This window comes from Mustela erminea, chromosome 1 (assembly GCF_009829155.1).
Source record: "Mustela erminea isolate mMusErm1 chromosome 1, mMusErm1.Pri, whole genome shotgun sequence".
In the NCBI taxonomy this organism is placed as follows: domain Eukaryota; kingdom Metazoa; phylum Chordata; class Mammalia; order Carnivora; family Mustelidae; genus Mustela; species Mustela erminea.
Genome location: NC_045614.1, coordinates 52,283,671 through 52,304,625, shown reverse-complemented (window position 1 = coordinate 52,304,625; position 20,955 = coordinate 52,283,671). Strand labels below are relative to the sequence as shown.

Here is a 20,955-nt window from a genome sequence, read left to right as displayed (position 1 = left end):
ACCCCTGGCTTCCCAGAAGCTCCTGCCAGGATCTCTTGAAACTGTTCTCTCTTCCTTGGGACTGAATCGGGCTTCCAGTCAGCCATGGGTCTTCGGCAACGTGAGGCCAGCACATGGCAGAGGAGGCCACTGGGCTCAGGGACAGTGGGAAGGCTAAGTCCAGTGTCAGATTTCAGGCCTGGATTCAAACCCCAGATCTGCTGTCTGACCCCAGGTAAGTAGCCACCCCTCTCTGAACCACTTCTCTTGGCCGGCTTGAGAATTAAAATGAACACTTGGTACAAGTGATTTGTGAATGGTCCAGTCCTCTGCCAAGCCACCTTGAAAGGGAACCTCTTGAGTTTTCCAGGGATGGATAGTCGGAGGATGCTGCTCGGGGTCACTTTCCATGGAGGAGGCTGTTCATCTTCTGGTGGGAAAAAGGGCCTGGGCTAGTCCTGGCTGCAGCACCCACCTTGGCTGTCCCCTCCCTTCTCTGAGCCTCAGTTTCCTCACCTGTAAGTGGAGGTAATAATTTTCCCTCCCTGGATCCTTGTGGGGATGTGGGAGGCAGGGTGTGTGGAGAAGTTTGGAGAGGCCCTAGGACTCAGCACCCCATGGGCAGGATGTGAGGCCTTTGTATCAGATGTGTCTGCTCTTTTCTGTTCACAAGGTGAGACTGTCAAGTCTTAAGCAGTCTGGGGAACTGGAATGAGGGGTTCAGGGGTGTGAGAGTGTGGGATACAGTGTCACTGTAGGACAGATAAGCAGCCCACAGCCTGGACTGTGGGTGTCCTTGCTGTGTAGTGGGAGGGCATAAATGTCATACCCTGAGTTCTGGCTTGGGCTTTCACCATCCTCTCCTGGAACCTGGAAGGAGGTCTCAGTGACTCCCATTTTGCAAAGAACACTGCAGCTCAGGGAGAACAGTGAGTTACCTAGGATCGTACAGGGGCAGTGGCAGAATTCTTACCAGCCCATTGGACACGGCTAGAGCTGTGGTTCCTGCCCCCCACCCCCTCCCCACTCCCAGGCCTGCTATCTGGAGACCAGCCTCACAGTTGCTGGAAGCACGGAAGGAAAGTGCATCATCAAAACTGCCCTCTAGGCCCTAAAGCACGTGCAGAACTGATCATCTTCATTCTGTTACATCCTCACTCCTCTTTTCTCATGAATCAGGCCTCTCCCCTGTGCCGGGTCTATGCTAGAGCCACCAGGGACCTCACCTTGACATTCAACCCTCACAATAGGTCCCAGACAAAGAATATTCATCCCTTTTTACAGAGGTGAAAACTGAGGTTCCAAAGGAGAAGTCATTTGCCCAAGATCTCACACCTAGAATGAAAGCAGGAACCTGAAGGGGTTGCCACCCAGACACACTGAATAAATTTAATATTGCTCATCTAATTACCACCTTTTTTTTACTCAGCCAAGCTGGGATTTAATTCCAGACCTGTAGGCTCCTCCTGCTTGGCTGACCCCATCCTGCCGGCTTCCCTCTGCTCTCTGCAGGATGTGCGACGGCCCAGGGCGGGGCAGAGGATGAAGGGGAGGCAGAGGCTGGCTGGATCGAGGGGGCGGCCATCCTCCTCTCAGTCATCTGTGTGGTCCTGGTCACGGCCTTCAATGACTGGAGCAAAGAGAAGCAGTTCCGGGGCCTGCAGAGCCGCATCGAGCAAGAGCAGAAGTTCACCGTGGTTCGGGCTGGCCAGGTGGTCCAGATCCCTGTGGCCGAAATTGTTGTTGGGGACATCGCCCAGGTCAAATATGGTAAGTGTCCTAGCCACAGGGCCAGGTGTTAGAGCTTGAATCTGGGCAGAGGTGGGACAGGATAGGCAGGCCCAGAGAGGCTGGCCCAGGGAAGGGGGTCAGTCCCTAAGGCTAATCCTGAGCCAGGATGTCTTCTGAGATCCTTTGGGAAGTAGAAGGCTACTTCCTAGAGGAGGTAGGATTCCAGAATCTATGTAAAGTCAGAAATGGCAAATACAGGGCACGTGTGCTACTTTTCTCCCAATCTACACCTGTAGCAGACATTATTAATCAATCACAGCTCAGAGTTTAGACACAAAAGTCTTCCAACCCAATACTCCAGGGACCACTAACACTCAGAATGGGTTTATGAGACAATATCCATTTCTTATATCTGATTGAGTTATTCTTGGTTGTCTTGGAGGTTTGAGAAGGTGTTGTAGGGAATGGATGTAAATGAGCAAACATTCTAGGCCTATAATACTGCCATAAAGAAAGTGATCAGGCTGGGCGCCTGGGTGGCTCAGTGGGTTAAGCCGCTGCCTTCGGCTCAGGTCATGATCTCAGGGTCCTGGGATCGAGTCCCGCATCGGGCTCTCTGCTCAGCAGGGAGCCTGCTTCCTCCTCTCTCTCTCTGCCTGCCTCTCTGCCTACTTGTAATCTCTCTCTGTCAAATAAATAAATAAATCTTTAAAAAAAAAAAAAAGAAAGTGATCAGGCTGGCTGGCACCAAAGGAGGTTTAGGCAAGATGTGTCCTAGGTAAGTAGAGGCAGAAGATGGGGATGGGGGAGAGATTGCCATGCCCTCTTCACTCTGCCTGAGGGAACTTGGTTTCCTCTATAATGTGCCTGTCTTAGGGTCCCTCAGCATAGTCAGGACAGACCTGTCCCACCCAAAACAATTTCCCAAACTATAGTTGAGACAGAGAAGTATGAATCATTGAGGAAACTCGACCCCAAATCCACACCAGGCCAAGAGAAGCACTTTATAAACCGAAGTACATGCCCACTCAAGCTAGGGTGTGTACTTGTTCTTGGCCCAGCCTCTGCCTCTAGGCCTTGTGCCATCCACCTTGGCTCCATGTTTCAGTTGCCTATTGCCTGTGATGGGCACCATCTTAGTTCCACACCCTGGGACCTCAAGGAAACAGGTCCCGAATGGTGAACTTGACCTTGCAATCACACCTTAAGGGAATGTTCCAAGACCCTCCAGCCACCTGAGATCCTGCTGAGTCTGTTGCCCTTCCCCCTCACCAGGTGACCTCCTCCCTGCTGACGGCCTCTTCATCCAGGGAAATGACCTCAAGATTGATGAAAGCTCCCTGACCGGGGAGTCTGACCAGGTGCGCAAGTCCGTGGACAAGGACCCCATGCTGCTGTCAGGTGAGATGTGGCCCAACGGCGGGCTCACTTCCATTGCCAGTTCCCCCCTCAATGCTGCAGGGCCATCTGTGTCATGAGGCTGGAAGTTCTCAGAGATTTGTTCCTTGGCTCCAGACCTTTTCCCCCAACAAATGTACTTTGAGCCTACTGTGCACTTGGCACTGCTCCAGGCCCTGGGGATAGTACAGTAAATAACGTCAACAGAGAATCCCTGCCCTCACAGAACTTACTTTCTAGTGACATGGCCTTCTGGAAGGTCAGACACCAAAGCCTGTTCTTGTCAGGGATAAGTAAGATTCCCTCAGGTAACAGTTATTTGGGGCACCTATGGGCCAGGCACTGGGCTTGGTGCTAGGGATACAGCAGGGAGTGAGGCTGATGAAACCACTACCTAGAGAAGCTTGTGGTGTAGTGAGAGGAGATGGGCATTGCAAAGCCCCCAGAGGGTGGTAGGTATATGATGGAAATAAAGCAGAACAATGGGAGGCAGGTGGCCAAGGCGTCAGGGAAGGCCACGTTTGAGTTGTGTTGTGAATGAGGAGAGAGAGCTGGCTTTGTAACTTTGGGGGTGAAATGTATACCAGACGGAGGGAACAGCAAGTGCAAAGACACTAAAGCAGGAAGATGGTGAGCAAAATGGAGATGGTGGAGGGCCCAGATGTCGTGGGCCATGGTCAGAAGCTTGGACATTTTCTAAGTGTGATGAGAATCATCTAAAATAGTTTTCAGCAGTGAACTGGTCACACGTACATGTTTTAAATCTGCCTCTGGCTGCTGCAGGGGGAAAGAGAGGAGGCAGAGAGACCTTGCAGAGGTGAGTCCCCAGCTGGATGAGACAACCCCCTAACAGGGACACACGAAGGGTCTCCTTGTCCAGCACTGCTCAGCAAACATCCTCTGAGCAGCAGCTGTGCTGGGCCAGGCCCTGTGCTGAGCACTGGACCCAGGATGACTCAGAGCCTCCCCTGGCCTTGAGAGCCCCCAGCTCACAGAGGCTAGGGGAAGCAGACGTGCAAACATATCATCCACAGTAGAAGAGTGAGAAAGAGGTGAGAAAGCCAAAAAACAGAGCAGAACTACCCAAAGTGGAATTGCCCAGGGTTCTAAAGAGTAGGAACTCACCCAAAGTGAGGAGAAAGGCCTCTTAGTGGAGACAAATGTGTGCAAAGACACAGAGGCCTGAAGGAATATGGGATGTCCTTGCAATACAAAGAGAAAGATTAACAGGTCTGCAGGGTAGGATGGTAAAAAGAAAAGAGAATCAGAGCTGGGGCATTTATTTATTCAGAATTTATTGGACAAACATTTATTTAGTAGCTACTGTGTGCCAGTGGTTGGTGGGACAAATAATGTCCATGCCATCCTGAAGATTAGAATCTAGACAATAAAGAAACAAGCAAGCAAATATATAAGGTAATTTCAAATACTAAGATGAAGACATTAATTATAATGAAATAGAAACTCTGAGGAAAGGGACAGGAACCCTGTTGGTCAGGGAAGGCCTGTCTGAGGAGGTTGCTTTAGAGCTGAAACCAGCTCTAATGAGAAGAAAGAACATTCCAGGTGGAGGGACAGCAAGTGCAAAGGCCCTGGAGTCTAAGAAATCATAGAAAGCCTGAATGCCTTCTTGGAATTTAGGGCCACATGAGGGTTCTGTAAATTGTCATGGCCCTGTGACCCTGGTTCTGACCCCCAAGCTGAAGTGGTTAGCAGAGAGGCAGTCATCCCTGGGAGAAGTGGCCCTGTGGTCATCTGAATCAGTAGAAGTCAGGTGGAGCCCCTGAGCATGAATGGATGGGTGACAAATGTTCCAGACAGTTTGGAGAAGGGAAAGGAGGGTACCTTGCAGGAGGCTGAGGAGAGAAAATGTTCAGAATCAGTGACTTGATATACCCCAGACCAGCCAAGGAGATGGGCACTGTTGCAAGGAGACTCTGGAAGAGACTTGGACGGGGCAGAGATAGATGGGAAGTCAGCTAGCCAGCCCAAGCCAAACCAACTTTTTTTACTTCTAGCTTACTAGTCTTTACTTCTAGCTGGAAGCCCAGGCAAATAGTGTGGACCCCGGGCCTCTGGATGTCAGGAGACAGCAGCCAAGATCCCTTGCGAATTCCTTGTGTGCAAGAGAAAGCAGGATGTGCTAGAGCCTGGGAGATTCTGGTGGGTTTGTACTGATTCTTGGATTGCTGGTAATCCAGTGGTCTTCACTGGAGCTCTATCCTGTTTCAGTATAGAAAGCGCACCCGCCAACTTTGCAGAGACCATGAGTGCAGGGAGGATGACAAAACGAAACCAAGAGGCAGGACCCACCAAGATTGCCAGAGTGCAGGGTGAGCTAGACTGGAGAAAGTGACCCTTGGCCGTGAACTGCAACACCGGTGTTCAGGAGCACAATTGCATGGGGCTGGGAGGGGCAAGCGGCTTAGCCCAGGCTCATGGAGAGATGTGGGGGAAGGGGAAGGGGGTAGAGTCAGCCCAATAGAAGGCAGTCTAATTAGAAATGGAAGAATTCTGTAATAGTTTGAACCATTCTAGACGAAAGAGGCTTCCAAAAGATAGTGAGTTCCTGGTCACTGATTGTGTGTGAGCAGAACCTTGACAGGCTGTGGAATGCTGGGAGTTTTGTAGGGTAGACCCAAGCCCTGGATGGCCAGTGCATTCAGTGCCCTCCCAGGCATACACATCACAGATTCATCACACCCACCGTTGCCCTGCACCTCTGCTGGAGATGCACCTTAATTTGTTCCCTCCGCCCTGCCCCAGCTGAGGCTGCCCCCTCCTCCTAGATGGCTCTCTCCCTTCCTTGCTACACATTTAACTCAGGTGCATTTGCTCAGGCCCCACCTCCTCCAAAAAGCCTTCTTTGCCCACCACTGCCCTTGGACAGTCACCCCTAGACGGCCTGGGACTCCCATTTCATCCCATGGCACCCACGCTGTGCTTGGTCCATTCGAGCTGAGTTTGGCTAAGTGCAGACTGTCTCAGATAAAGTGAAAAGAAGAATGCATCCAGTCCCACCACCCAAAGAGATCTACTGGTCTCACTTGTATGGGTCCCATCCAGCCTTGGCCATATGCAGATGGACAGACACCATCATTGTTGCAATGCACCTGTAACTCCTCCTCTCACCCAGAGCTGTCCAGCAGCTGGAAGCCCTGAGCGTGAAGCTACCAGGAGCTCCGTCCCTGGGCCCCGCACAGCACAGCAGCTCAAGCACCATCTGCCAGAGAGAGGAGGGAGGCTGAGGCTGTTGTAGAAAAGGCCAGGTTGGGCTAGACTGAGGCAGATCCGGGCTTGGGAATGAACTCACTGTGTGGCCTTGGGCATGCTGCACCCCTTCTCTTGACCTGTGAGGACCATGGGGAGGCCCCGGTGTCTGATGTAAGGGAAGCCCCTCCCTAGCCCTGTGAGAGCTGACAGATGCCCATGACAGATTGGTTCCCTCCCCGTTCCTTAGGTGGAGTCTGGACTTGGGTGGTGAAACAGGTCTGGGTTCAAACCCCTACTGTCTTGTTTGATGGGAGACCCTGGACAAGCTTCTTACTCTGTCTGAGCTTCTAGTTCCTCGCTTATAAAATGAGATGACCCCCAGCTGATGAGGTTGTGTCAAAGTGTCCATTTCCCCCTCTCTTCTCTCATCCTGAATATCTCCCCTTCCCCCTCTCTGAGCTTCCCCCATCCAGCTCCTCCCCTCCTTCAGCCTGCATGAGCCTGCCTCCTCCAGGGGGTTTTCCTTGATTGCTCTCTTCCCCAGAGCTCTGAACTCTGGATAACTGCCATCTGGATGCTCGTTTTTGTGCTTGACAAACATGTTGGACCTTTCCCTGGGCGGGGAGACCTTGCTAGGCCTTCCAGTTGAATGCCCCCTGGGGAAGAGAGAGGGACCAGGCTAGGGGCACCTGCAGGGTCCTCATGATTGTGCAGAAACCCCCTTGGGGTGTCTGGCACACTGGTGCACCCTACAGGAAGGCAAAGAATACTCTGACACTGGGGGCAGTCAGCCCAAGCATGCCTAGCCTGTGACCCTGGACAGGTCCATTCACCTCCCTGAGCCCCCATGTTGGTGTCTGTGCAGTGGAGGAGTTGCTGGGGGGCCCTTCCCTCCTGCCTACCCCACAGGGCTGTTGTGGGGACCCCATGCATGGATGGATGTCACTGTCCTTTGTAAATGGTACTGCCGTGAGGGGCTCTGTGGTGTGGAGCAAGCACAGCATTTGGAGGCAGAACACCCAGGTCCCAAACCTCTGTCAGCTCCAGCCGTGACCTCTGCCCCTCAGGTCCTCAGTCTCCCCATCTGACAAACAGGCAGAGACCAGCCTTCAGAAAGACTTGGATATGCCCGGGGACCGGGGCACAAAGAAAATCCCAAAGGCCCGGAGCTCATCTCCCAGGATGGACAGGCAGACACAGGCCAGGCAGAGTAGAATGTTCAGGAGTCACAAGGTCACCCCTGCATGGGGTCAGCAGGGAGAGCACAGCACCAAACCAAGAACATGACTGCTTCTCACTGCTGCCCGCAGAAGCCCCGGCCCCAGTGTGGCCGCAGCATTCACAGTGCAAGGGGAGCCAGAATCCACATTTCATGTACACTCTCCCAGTGTTTAACTGTTGGGGAGAAATCCCCATTTGTTTAAAAGGCAAATGGATCAAGCAGCATGTAGGTGAGCTTTGTGGATCCAGCAGCATGTAGGTGAGCCCTGGAGGGCAATCTCTGACCTGGGCATGTTTTGTTTTTGGTTTTTGGTTGTTTTTTTTTTTTCCAGTTTTCTATTTTAAGACCATTTCAAACTTTCAGGAGAGTTGCAAGGCGAGTGCAAAGAACACCTGAATGTCCTTCCTTCTGATTCAGTCATTGCTACCATTTTGCCCCATTTGTTCCCAGGAGCCTCGCTGTGTCATGCAGTCATGATGGCCCTTTGCCCCCTGACGCTTCAGGTGTATCTCTTAAGAAATGTGTGACCACAGCACAGCTAGCCACTTAGGAAGCTCAGCATTGATGCAATACCATTACCAGAAGGTTCTATAAGAATTCACATCCATCGACTGTCCCACAGCATCCTCTAGGCCAGGACCCACTGCAGGACCTGTATAGCCTGCCCTTAACCCTCTTTTCATGGAAGGCCAGTAGTTTCTGATACCCTGGGGTCCTGAAGCCCCTGAGAGTCCTATGGAAGTAGTGGTCTCTCTTGTGAGAAAGAAATGTTCCAACTTGTGACTTGGCAGCCTTCCAGGACATTTGTAGTTCCCTAGAGAACCCTGGTCTGGTCTCAATTTGCAGCTGGGGAAACTGAGGCCCGGAGCAGGAGTGTAAAGCACCCCAGAAGGCAGGGCCAGAGCAAGACCCCAGCCCTCCAACCTCCCAGCCCCGAGCTCTCCCTGCAGCCTCCGTGTACAGGCTCACCTCTGAGGACCCCTGGGACTTTATGACCCAGCAGCAAGGCCCGTTTGGAGCATTTATACTAAATTCCATTGGGAAACCAATGACTAGGTGACCTCTGTGTGGCCAGGGAAAGGAGAGGGGCCAGGGGGCCGGGGTGGGGGGGTGTCCCCAAAAGCAGCAGGGCCTAGCTCCAGCAGGCCCATTGGCTCCACCCCCGGCAGGACCCCTACCCACCTCCACCACCCCTGGAGCCAGAGCGTTAACAGCAGGAAGTTGCACAGGACATCGGCAGACCCTCTCAGGCCTGCTGCCCACCCTACCCAAGCGGAAGGCCAGGCATGGAGAGCCGGACCTGCCACCACTGCCACCGCCTCCAGGGAGCCTGGGACGACACCGTGACTGCAGGAAGGCCCAGTCTGCCGCTCGGCCCGCGCTCTCTCCATTACACTACCCTGCCTCTTCTCCATGAGAGGCAGCGGGGTGTAGTGGATAGAGCACGGGTTCAAGTCCCGGCTCCACCACTCACAGCTGTGTGACCCTGAGCCATCACTCGACCTCTCTGAGCCAGAGAGGCCACGGGGAGGGGAGGGGCTTGGGGTTGTACTTGCACCAAACCTACCTCACAGGGCTGTTGTGAGGAGGACAGGCTTTTGGGCGCTGAAATGCTTTGCCAACTGTCTGGTGCTCTGCAAGCATGTGTTATTACTGTTATTAACTGTGTTGATAACAATAATGATGAAGGAACCACTCCGGGCTGGGAACTGCATTGGCTTTCCTTGGTGCTTGGGCCTGGAGGCAGATGAGAATTCCCACAAATGGCCTTTATCCCTTCTTCACATCTCTGCCCCCAGAAAGAGGCCTCTCCCTTCTCCCGTCCAGAAAGAGGCCTGGGAATTCAAAACCAGGAGAGCCCTAGGTTCAAGCCCCAATCTGTGCCTCATGTGCTGTGCAACCTCAGTCAGCCATTTGCCCTCTCTGGGCTCCGAAGCTTCCTTCTGTAAAGCTAGCTACCACCCCCCCCACACAACTCTGCCACTGGCGGCTCACACTACCCCACTTGCCACTGTGTGGGGCTTTGGGTCTGAGACTGCTGGCATCTGGACCAGGTGGGGGCTGTCTCCTGCTGCTCAGAGCCAGTCTAAGCCAGAGTTGGCCTTTGAGCCAGCCTTCGAGAAGGTTCTGGCCCAACCTCTGCTGCCAGATAAAAATCCAGATGACTCCCCTGTTGGGGGAAGAAAGGAAGGTTCAGGTGGGACAGGTCAGCTGGTTGGTGGGAGCCACAGTGTTCCCTGGTCCCGAGCTCCTCTCTCTATCATGCATGGATGGCTGTTGGGTGGCTGACATAGCTCCCCCTTTGTTCCCTGCTTCCATCTCACTCCTCAGAGTGGTCCCAGACAGCTCTGCCTCCAGCTTCTCCACAAGCCTTCCCAACAAGATGGAAAGAGCTGGTGCCACATCCCTGGTCCACGCCTGTGCCACCCTCCCATGACGGATACAGTGTCTGAAATGGGAGTGACAGGGGTCGCTCACATGGTGATTATGACAGCCCCATGGAGAAAGTAGCTCAGACAATACTTAGCACATAGGGACCACTCACTAAATGTTCCTGCTCTCCCTCCTTGACCCAGAAATACTCCCAGTCGCTCCCAACTGAACATCAAGAAGACCCCCAGCTCTGCAACCTTCCACTCCAGTCTTGCCACAATGCAGCGTCTCTCCTGCTCTGCCCTCACTGCCCTGAGCCTCAGCCGAGTGTATCTGCTGCCATCACACTGGTCCACCTCTCTGCCCTTGCCTGGGCTGTGCACCCCCATCAGTCCACTGGGCCCAGGCTCTCTGCCATCTTGTATTGTGGTTGATCTGTGTTCCGGTCTGCACCCTTTGACCTTAGCTACACTCTGAGCTCCTGGAGGGCAGGGACGTCCCTTCAGGCCCCAGGATCTGGCACAGAGTTGGCATTCTACCACATCTGTCCATCAAGTGAAGAATTATGACCCTGGGCAGGTAATGCCACACACAGTCTGTCCACACAGGGCTCTACTGGTTCCATCCGAACCAAGATCCAAACTCCTGAGATGCAGCATTTTCAAGGAGACTACTCTACGCCCCCAGGAGTGGCCCTATCTCTCTGGGACCCTTGGTGCCCAGACTTCATCGCTGAGAGGTGGTGGCATAAGTTATCCTCAGGAGAGGGCTGGCCTCAGATCACACAGCAAATCAGAAGCAGACAGCAGACTGGTTCCCGGGTCCCACACGCCCCTCGGCCCAGAGTGCTCTCTATCTACCCGCCCCGTGCTTGCATATTCTGAGGGGTTCCATGAGACTAGAGGAAGTGGAGGCTACAGGATGGTGCCAGGGGACCATGGACATGGAGGTCCTGGTGCAAAGCCCTGCCAGCTGCCCCCCCACCAATCCGAAGTGTTCTCACCTCTGCCGCTACCCAGAGACCTTGCAAGGTTCCTTTGGGAAATCTAGTCAACCGAACTTGACTTGACTTCCACCATTAGAGCTGCAGCCCTTGGAGTCAAATATTGCCCTTTAAGGAGTATTCTGGAGGTGGGGTGCAATTGCCAGAGGGGGTGACCTGCTCCATTCAGTTCTTCCTTTGCTAGGAGGGGCAGCAGGCTCTGAGGTCCTGGTAGGGGGAAGGGCATGGCCCAGTGAGGGGTAAGGAAGAGTGCGAGGCTGGAATCTATCTGACCCTTTGTAAAACCATAAGGATGGCTTCTGAAGGGTGTGGAGATTCTCCATCCTAAATGCAATATATAGCCACCAGGGTAAATACCAAAAAAGGAGGCAGCAGTTTAAAAAAAAAAAAAAAAAAAAGTGCTGGAGTCCCAGCTACAAGCTGGTCTCTGCTAAGGGGAGACTCCCCCTCAGAACCACCCTCAGGGAGCTCACAGTCTGGGGTGGGGGGAGCCAGTACTGGAAGCGTCCCCAGGGGAGACTGTGGGGGAGGGCAGTTCAGAGGAGAAGGATGAAGTGGAGGTCAGGGAAGGCCACCTAAGATGGGCCTTCATCCTGAGCCTCGAGGAGGAGGTTTGGGGCCAGAGGAGGGAGAAGGGCACTCTGGCGGGGTAACTGAGCCAAGCTGAGGGACTGAACACTAATCCCTAGTGACTTGCACGCTCCCAGGGCAGAGGCCACAGGGCAGGAATTGGTGGCTAAGGGTCAGAAGCAGACTGGGGTCTCACCCAGTGCACGCTGAGATACTACTGAGGGTGTCTGGGCTCGGGGACAGTGGTGAGAGCGATGGCGGGGGCAGGGCATGCGGCTGGAACACAGCTCCCTGGCCCGTTTAATGCTGGGTCTGGAGTACCGCCCTGAGGCTCATCTGAGACTGAGCAGGGCATGTGCTGCACCTTCACCCTGTGTCCCCTTGTCCCTGTGTCCCACGCTGTGGCCACAGGCTGCCTCCTTGGCTTCCTCCTCCCTTCTCCCGGCCTCCCGTGGCAGAGCTGCCGGCTCCCTGCTGTGATGGGACTGATTAGATTAGAAGGTGATTTGGGTCTGATTATCTAAGGTGGAAATTGGCCCCCTGTGTATTTTTCCATCCTGCGTAGGGCCGGGGAGGTGGGGACTGGCCCCCCCATTACCACCCGGGCAGAGCAAACATTTTCCGAATGTGTTTGAGACAAGGGTGCAAGGGCCTGGCTTCCTGAAGTGGGGACTGCTATGAGACAAAGACAGTTCACTCGAGAGAAGGGGTGTTCAAATCCTGGCTCTGCCCCCACCAGCCAGTGATCCTGGGCAAGCCCCTTCTCCCTGACCCTCAGTTTCTCCTCTGTAATCGCAGGGCCAGGGTGAGGACTGATGAGATGAGGGCCTGTGAAGGGGTTAACTTGATGCCTGGTGCACAGGAGGTGGCCTGTGGAGGTCAGGGCTGGCCATGGCCACAGCCATCTGCACTCTGAGTCAGTGCAGTGTGTTCCTCCCTTGAAAGACCTGGAGATGTCCGCTGCCACGTGACCTCCCTGGACCCCCCCCCCAGCTCCTCATCTGTCTAATACTGCCAGTATTTCACGGTGCCCGCCCACTGCACACTAGGTGAGCCAGCGCACAGAAATCTTGTCAGCAAGTTAAAATTACCGAGTCCTGTCAGTGTGCCTTGGTTCTCCCTGTTGGTGCCCCTTGGGCGAGTAGACAGGCTCCGAGGTCTGCCTGGGCTGCTCAGCCTGCCACCAGTGTCCGAAGTCATCCTGTGGTCCCTTCTATTCCCTGCTCAGAAACACAAGATTACCGTCCTTCTGTCCTGGGAATGAACAAGGAGTCAGCTGAAGAGCTCACCATCTGAACATCTGGGCTCCGTTTCAGCTCACTTGGCTTCGTGCCCCGTCTGGGAGCCTGCATGACTTGGTTTACCCATGCACAGATAGATAGACTGACCTTTACCCGCCATGAAGGAACTCACTGGAGATGTCCATCTATCTGTGTGTAAAGCATTTTTGAGATCATGAGATGTTAGAGGACAAGGGGCTAGAACACACACATACAGCCCCGTGCACACATGTCTGCCTTCGGCTCAGGTCATGATCCCAGGGTTCTGGGATCAAGCCCCGCATCAGGCTTCCTGCTCAGTGGGGAGTCTGCTTCTCCCTCTCCCACTCCCCCTGCTTGTGTTCTCTGTCTCTCTCAAATAAATAAATAAGACCTTTATTTAAAAAAAAAAAAAAATCATCAGGGCCTTTTAGCCCTCAACCCCAGTCTGCTGCTTCCTGAGCAGCCTGACGGTGGCCTGAGACACTGCCCTCTCTGCTGGGAAAGGAAACACGCACTGCATTGAAGAGAGCTTTCTACCCAGGGGAGTAAAAGTTTACATTTAAAATAAGAAATGGGGTGCCTGAAGGTGCAAACTGCACTTACACAGGTTCTTGACTAAACAGTGGGGCCACTGGCAGGCCGAGGGGCCCTCCCCAGTGGTGCCCGGAGCCTGCTGCAGGGACAGCATGCAGGCCGAACCTGTGAGTAGCCTGTGGGTCTGTGAGAGCTCTTAGGACACAGTGACACGTCCCCTGCACCAGCCTGAGGACAGAGGGCCAGCTCTGCCTGCATCTCCTCTGTTGGGACCAGGCCACAGTAGCAGGCAGCCATGTCCTGGGCTGGGTCCCAGCCACCCCCCACCCCACCCCACCCCAGCCTCACCTGTTTCCCAATTAAGGACACAGCTTCAGCGGGTTTGCTTTTTTTTTTTTTTCCCAACTCTTTTATCATGGTAAAATACATATAAAATGTCCCGTGTTGAGTATCATTAAGGGTACAGGTCTGTGGCATTGTGGACCTTCATGCCATTGTGCCACCGTCACCACTGTCCACCTCTGGCACTCTCATATTGCAAAACCGAACCTCCAGCGCCACTGAACAGCAACCCCCTGAAAGCCCCCCTCCCCAGCCCCTGACAACCACCACTCCATTCTCTGTCCCTGCGACTTTGACTGCTCCACGGAGCTCCTGTGGCAGAATCCACAGCAGCTGGCCTTCTGTATCCGGTATCTTGCATGGAGCCTAATGTCCTCGAGGCTGATCGTGTGGTAGCCTGTTTCATAATTTCCTTCCCTTGGAAGGCCAAATAGTATTCCACTCCGTGTATATAGCACAGTTTTCGGCAGCTTTACCATTCGTTTTATCCTCACTCCAGCATCAACCCCCCAAGTGAACCTTGGACCAGCTGCCCTCTGCACCTGCAGGTCGGGGCGGGGGGGGTCTCTATCACACAGCAGCTGACACAGAAACCCCAGGGATGAATAAAAGTGGAGCCACTCTAACCAGAGGACCCCTTTGCCTCCCTGTGGCTGACCCTCCCGCCCCTCAAAAGAATTCCAGGGCCCTTTAAAGCCCAGTTTGAAAATCCTAATAATCTACAAAAGAGGTTTTCTTGGAGCCTGGGGAGGTCTAGTGTCATCCCGTGCCACCCTTACTCAGAATAAAGCTTTAAAAATCCACAAAATAGGGGCACCCTTGTGGCTCACTCAGTTAAGCGTCTGCCTTCAGGTCAGGTCATGATCTCAGGGTCCTGGGATTGAGCCCCACATCAGGCTCCTTGCTCAGTGGAGAGCCTACTTCTCCCTCTCCCTCTGCCAACCACTCCCCCTGTTTGTGCGCTCTCTCTCTCTCTTTCTGTGCCAAAGAAATTAATAAAATCTTTAAAAAATAAAAAAAATTTAAAAACCACATAAAACAGTATGCACTGGATCACAGAGGAAGTCCATTATACTGAAATAGTTCACAGAATAAACAACACATGATAGAGTAACAAGTGTGCTTCTTTGTCAGAACCCTAATAACAAAGTCCAGCAGGTAGTCCAATAACCTCTGTACTTGTAAAATAAATGATTGCAACAACTACAGAGTCATAGGACAGAGAACCTGTGCTCTTTGTAACACAGGTAATGGCATTGTGAGCCACTAGCACTCCAGAGGTTGGTTGCCTATGTTCATGGCTGGTGGAAATGCTGAATTTCAGTTAGACATTTGTGAAAAGAAAGATACCATTATCTTCCCTTCCAAGTTCCGCGTGCCCTGAGTTCTTCCCCAGATCTTTAGAAGGGCTTTTTTAAGAGGTCCTGTCCAGGACAGGGTAGGGAGGTAACTCTCCGGGAGAAGGTAGTAGGTGGTAGGCCTGAGAAGTAAGGGATGGCAATATTTCAGTCCCGGGCCCGTTGCAGCTCTGTCCCGAAGTGAAATTCTCTTCAGAGGACCCGCCATACGTACATAGTTTGAACCTGAACCATGGGTGGCACCCCAGGGCTTCGGCAGGCAAAGAGCCAGGAGCTTTCCGGGACTCAGTTCCTTCCACTCCTTTGGGGAGGGGGCTTGGGCCCATGCAACGGTAACTTGGCTTTCGTCTCCTTCCCCAGGGACCCATGTGATGGAGGGCTCTGGACGGATGGTAGTGACTGCCGTGGGTGTGAATTCTCAGACAGGCATCATCTTCACCCTGCTGGGGGCTGGTGGTGAGGAAGAAGAGAAGAAAGACAAGAAAGGTAAGCACGACCCCTTTACGGACCAGGAGAGGAGCTCTTCAGATCACTTTTTTTGTTGTTTATTCATTCACTCAACAAAATGGTTATTGAGTGCCTTCTATGTCCACGCCCTGTGCCAACAGCTGCCTCCTGCATCCCTGAGGCCCTGCTTGGGCCATGATGGTCTGTCTGTTCCATCTCCAGGTTCTTGTCCCAGTCTCTGTCTGTCCGGTCATGTCATGGAGGACCCTCCCCCCACAGGCCAGGCTCAGGGTGCTGAGCACTTGGCTGATTCTCCAGCCTCTAGTGTGACCTGGTCCCTTCATCAGCCCTGGTAGGGAGTAGAAAGCCCCACCTGCGCTCACTCCTACCACTATTCTCAACTCCACAGAGCAGAGCTGCAAACCAGCCCCAGCACAGACTCAGCCTAGATGGGGGCAAAGGAGATTCTAGGGAAGGAGGCCAAACTTTTGGTTCCCTTTCTCACTCCCCAACACCCCGTCCCCAGAGCTGCCACCTTGCCTGGGCCCTGGCTCCTCCTCCACCTTTGAAACAAGCTTCCTACTCCCTGGGCTCCCTCTCAGCACAGCAGGCTGGTAGCCTGGGCCTCTTAGAGAAGAGGGAGGGATGCCCATCTGGCCAGGCCCCAATCCAAAGCCCCAGGCCTCTGGCTCTAGCACAGCTGGCTCTTTTCCTAACACCTACACTCAGTCTCAGGGACAGACCCCTCTCACATCTTCAGTCTTTTGTCATGTCTCCTTCCCCAAGCTCCAAAAGGAGGTCTCCAACAGCCAGACCATCTGGGGTCCAGGAGAAGGAGATGAGAAAGTCGATGGCCCCTCTTTGGGGTACAGGGGAAGCCTTGCTACCTCTTGCTCTCTGCAGCCAGCCAGGCACAGAGCCTGGGTCATAACCAAAGGTTACTGGCTCCCAAGGGCAATACCCCATTTTCTAGAGGGGTCCCCCTAAGATTATGGCAGCCCCGCCAGCAGGAACAGTGGAGCTGAGCTGTCCTCAGGGAAGTCCAGAAGCTGGAGAGAACCAGGAGACAGCTGAGGTTGAAAATACTAAGGAGATAGTCCTGGTCAAAAAGCCCGGAGGGTATCAGGACAGTGTCCACACAGTGAGATAGAGGTTGTGGCCGGCTCTGACCCCAGGGTGCAGACAGTCGGGCAGATAGGGGCAGTAGGCAGGGTATGGCAGGTACCCCTTTTCTTGGCCTCACTGGGGCCTGAGTGAGGGAAGCCGGATCTATGTTCCTATGTACCTGTGTACCTATGTTCCTATGTTCCTGAAGATTTCGGCAGGAAGACAGGCCTCTCTTGCCCTGAAGCATAGGTCAGAGTCCTTCACTGAACACACACCTGCACCCCTGTGAGGTGGGGGTCTGTGTAGAGAAGAAGTGGGATGTTGGGGGGCCACAGCAGAGGAAGATAGGGAGCAGCCCAGCCTCTCAGGCGCCTGTGAGCGACATGGACGGGGACTGGGCCCCTCTGCACCCCCATCCCTTCACCTCCACCTCCATCGCGGCCCCATGTCAGGATGAGCACCAGTGTGCAGCCGTGTGTGCGTGTGTGTGTGCGCGCGTGCGTGTGTGTGTGTGTGTGTGCACGCATGCGTGTGTGTGGACGTGCAAGTGAGGCTGTATGTGCTTCTCCTTCATTAACATGTCTCAAAAATCATCACACAGGTGTGAAGAAGGGGGATGGCCTTCAGCTACCAGGTACAGTAAGACCCCCCTCAGGGTAGATGGGGCTTTTAGAAATAGCAGCAGCCTTTGACCCCCAGGCCGTGGCCCTAGACCCCCAACACACCATTGGAGGAGGCCTCCTAACCCTGGGACCCTCCACTGGGCCCCCACGTGATGCCGGCCCCACTGGAGGAACCAGCCCCTCACTCTACCTATTTGCCCCTCAGTGCTTTTCCCTGCCCTCCGATGCACACGGCGCCACTGCCATCTCCACGCCAACCCCACACAGCCCTCCACCCCCAGGCCAGTGTGTGGTGCCCCGCTCATCATCACACGACCCCACAGCCCTGCTCTCATGGGCACACCCCGCAGAGCCCAGCCCGGCTGCCCCTCACTGCACAGCATGGGCATCTAACCCACCTTACCTTACCCTCTCCTTCCCACACAATCCATCTCCCCCCGCCCCAAGAAAGAACAACCAGAGTGCATCTGACCATCTCACGTCATTTTTAATTGCTAAACTAAGGAAACTGGCTAGTACCTTTCTCTGTCTCATGCACAAAGTACAACATGCTGGATGTCACCTCTTCAATGTATGGGGGTAACCAAGGCGATCTTTAGAGTGCTAGTTAGGAAGGAGGAGGTGGCTGTGGGCAGTGGCCTGAGTCAAGGGCTCAAATCCTGAGTCACTGCCACCGCTGGACAGTCCCTCTGGGACACAGAGATAGTGGTCACAGCAAGTACCTGATCAGAATGGCGGGTACCTGCACCGTGCCGATTGCTGAATGTTTTGAAATGACTCCTGGCCATGGGTCCTTCTGGCCCTGATGGGCAGCCAGATTCCTTCTCCTAGAAGCTTCTCTGATAGGGACCTGCCTGATTGGCATGGCCAGAGCGGTACATCGGTTCAGACCTTAGTACAGAACGGTGCCATGCTACCTAACCACATTTATCATCTGCCATGTTTTATTTCAAAGACCCTCCATGTCTGAGTTTTTTTCCCCTGATTTTTATGACATTTCTATGGGAACGTTCCACCCCCACCCTCCTAAATTTGAGTTTCCTGATTTCCAACAGAGATTTTTTTTTTTTAAGAATGTAGTCATGTTATTTCCCACAAGTTGGTTCATGTCTATTGTTGTTGCTGTTCTGCATTGTTGCTTTTCTCCATTGTGACCCACTGCATTTTCCATCCCTCCCACCCCCGCAGCGGCCGATGGTGCAGCAGGTTCAAATGCTGCCGATAGTGCAAATACCAGCCTAGTCAATGGTACGTCTCCGATGGCGAGCTCTCGGTCTCGGTTGGATGGGCGTCTCTCTCCCCCACCCCCAACTCTGGGCTTGCCTCTCCCTGTTCTGGACTGCACAGATCTTGGATGTGCATGGGCAGCTCTGGGACATTCATCCTCCCACGTGGGGCAGGCGCTTAAGAGAGAAGCCACCAACGGGGAATCAGCTCCGCGCCCGCTTACGGCGACCAAAATGGCAGGGGCTCCTATGGGACCTTAACCCCCAGTGGAGCCCAGAAGAGGGCCATACCCTGGGCTTCAGATTTGGCTCCCAAGAAGCAGCATCCCACCCGTCGTGGCCCTCTCCTAAGCACACTCCTGGCCCCCGCTTGGGGAAGAAGGCCTGGGGTCAGGCCCTGGGCTGAAGCTGGCATCTGGGTCCCTAGTGAAGTCTCCAGTCCTCGACTTGAAAATTTCCTCGAGGCAGGGGGACCCAGGCCGGGATTCAGCTCTTTGGCCCCACCCCACAGCATGGCTGAGCCACTGATAAACATTTCTTCCTCTTCTTTTTCTCGGAGTGAACGGGCAGGGGGCTCGCTTGGGCGCGGGCCTGGTTCTGTCCCTCGGAAGTGGACTGGTGTTTCCTGCTGTTGCCTGTGCTAGAGCATTTGTCCTGAGTCTCTGCATTCTTACGGGCCCCCTGGGGGCTGAGGGGTGGTGGTGGGGGGGCAACCACAGTACCTTGGGATCTGCATTTTAACCTCCTTACCCACAGGCAAGAAGGAATTCCATTCACTTGCCTCCAACCTTTAGAGGATTTCTTATTTCTGTACCCTCCTATCTTCAGAGTGATGAGGCTTCTGTGTACTCAGATCGGTCCCCTGTCCCCAGATTAGGTAGCATGATAGTCACCCAAGCTGAGAGCTATAGGGCTTGATCATAAAACAGTTGCCCCGGGAAACTGAGAGAAGGGAAAAGCCTTTCTTGCGGCATTGCTACACGCAAGGCACTGGGCTGCGGGTTTCTCGTCCATTATATCATTTCCTCCTCACCACTCCTGGAAGATGTGGAGGTCTTGTCCTACCTCATACTCCCATCCCCTGCCCCAGACCTCTGGCTGGGCCACCTGCATTCAAAGTGACCAATGATGGAAGCACCTTGTAGATGTCAGGGGCCAAGAAAGACACTTCTGTGAGCTGCGCCTTGCTAATTTGGGTGTGGGTCTATTTCAGGCACCGGAGGAGAAAGGAGAACAGCTTGGGGTGTGGGAGGTGTCATGCGTCAGGGAGGGGTAGCGAGGGATGACAGGGAGAACCAATATAGGCAAACCCAGGCAGGGGGAGAAGGAAACAGGAGCTGGCATCCTGCTTCCCACAGAGCAGTGAGCCCACTGGGCTCAGTGAACATACAGACTGCATCCAGGCTGGTCCATCCTAAAAAAAGTCTGCTTCACTTCCAAACTGTAGCAGAAAACTCCTGGTATCCTGAGAAAAACTGCAGGAAAGATGGGGAACTTGACTACCTACTGTATGCCAGACATTTTGCAAACATTTCCTGCTCATGGCCTCATTTGATCCTCATGACAACCTTGTGATACAGAGTTTATTGTCCCCACTTTAAAGATTGGGAGACAGGCTCAGAGAGATCAAAACACTAGCCTAATATCACAGAACAAGAAAGAAGCAGACTTAGGATTCAAACTCAGGCCTGCTGGCTCTAAAGTACTTATTCCACTTCCTGATCCAGAGTTTCCTGAAAGAGTGTGCCTTGTAAACATCACAGGAATATCAATAGGTCCTGCCCCCAAGAAAAGGATCCTGTGGTCAGAGATGTTTAAGAACCATGGGACAGAATTTGTCTCTTCCTTATTGTAGGACTTCTCAGAGCCTTGAATATGCTGGTATATAGTGGAAAGTTAGCCATGGAGGGCTTCCCAGGCTGATTTGGCTGCAGGACATTTTCTGGCTGAATCTTGTGGGATTGGTTTGTCTCTCTAATATACTTAGGGAAATAGTGCTCTAAGCCATTGCTTCTCAAAAAGTAACCAGAGGACCAGAAGCCTGGACATCTCCTAGGAGCCTGTTGGAAATGCAGAATTTCAGGCCCAACCCCAGACCCACTGAACTAAAATCTGCATTCATATAAGCTCTCCAGACTAGGGCCATACCACACTGAATGTGCCTGATCTCATCTAATGAGCTCTCCAGGCTCCAGGCCAGAGTGTATTAAAGGTTGAGAGGTGCCTGGCTGAGCCTTGGTCAATGAGAGAATTAACCATTCCTTTTCTTCCTTCCTCTGAGCCAAATCAGGATGATTGGCTATAGAAAACACACTTAGCTGGCAGTAGTCCCTCTGGACCCACCCTCACCAAGCCCCCTCCCAGCTGAAAGCGGGTGTGTTCCATTCATCTTGGAGCCATTATGACAGCCATTATCTTTTTATTATTTCATTTATACTGATTAACATACCATTGTTCAATACATTGCTTATAATCACGGTTAGTAAATACACCACTCTGAACTCCAGACATTAACAGGGCACTTTGTGATGCTTTTCCTAAGCATCACCTTGGTCGACATTGTCACA

At 53.4% G+C, this 20,955-nt stretch overlaps 1 protein-coding gene across 11 annotated transcripts in view; it reads left to right on the top strand.

Moving 5' to 3' along the window:
* ATP2B2 (ATPase plasma membrane Ca2+ transporting 2) overlaps positions 1 to 20,955 on the top strand; it is a 366,154-nt gene that overhangs the window by 293,839 nt on the left and 51,360 nt on the right. For 6 of the 11 annotated variants that reach the window (XM_032327044.1, XM_032327037.1, XM_032327027.1 and 3 more), the window contains 5 exons: positions 1,492 to 1,749; positions 2,986 to 3,111; positions 15,346 to 15,471; positions 17,141 to 17,173; positions 18,351 to 18,410. In XM_032327044.1, the coding sequence (XP_032182935.1) occupies positions 1,492 to 1,749; positions 2,986 to 3,111; positions 15,346 to 15,471; positions 17,141 to 17,173; positions 18,351 to 18,410 (603 nt within the window). The remainder of the gene's footprint in view (positions 1 to 1,491; positions 1,750 to 2,985; positions 3,112 to 15,345; positions 15,472 to 17,140; positions 17,174 to 18,350; positions 18,411 to 20,955) is intronic. The other 5 variants (XM_032327096.1, XM_032327071.1, XM_032327106.1 and 2 more) reach the window with 2 other exon arrangements.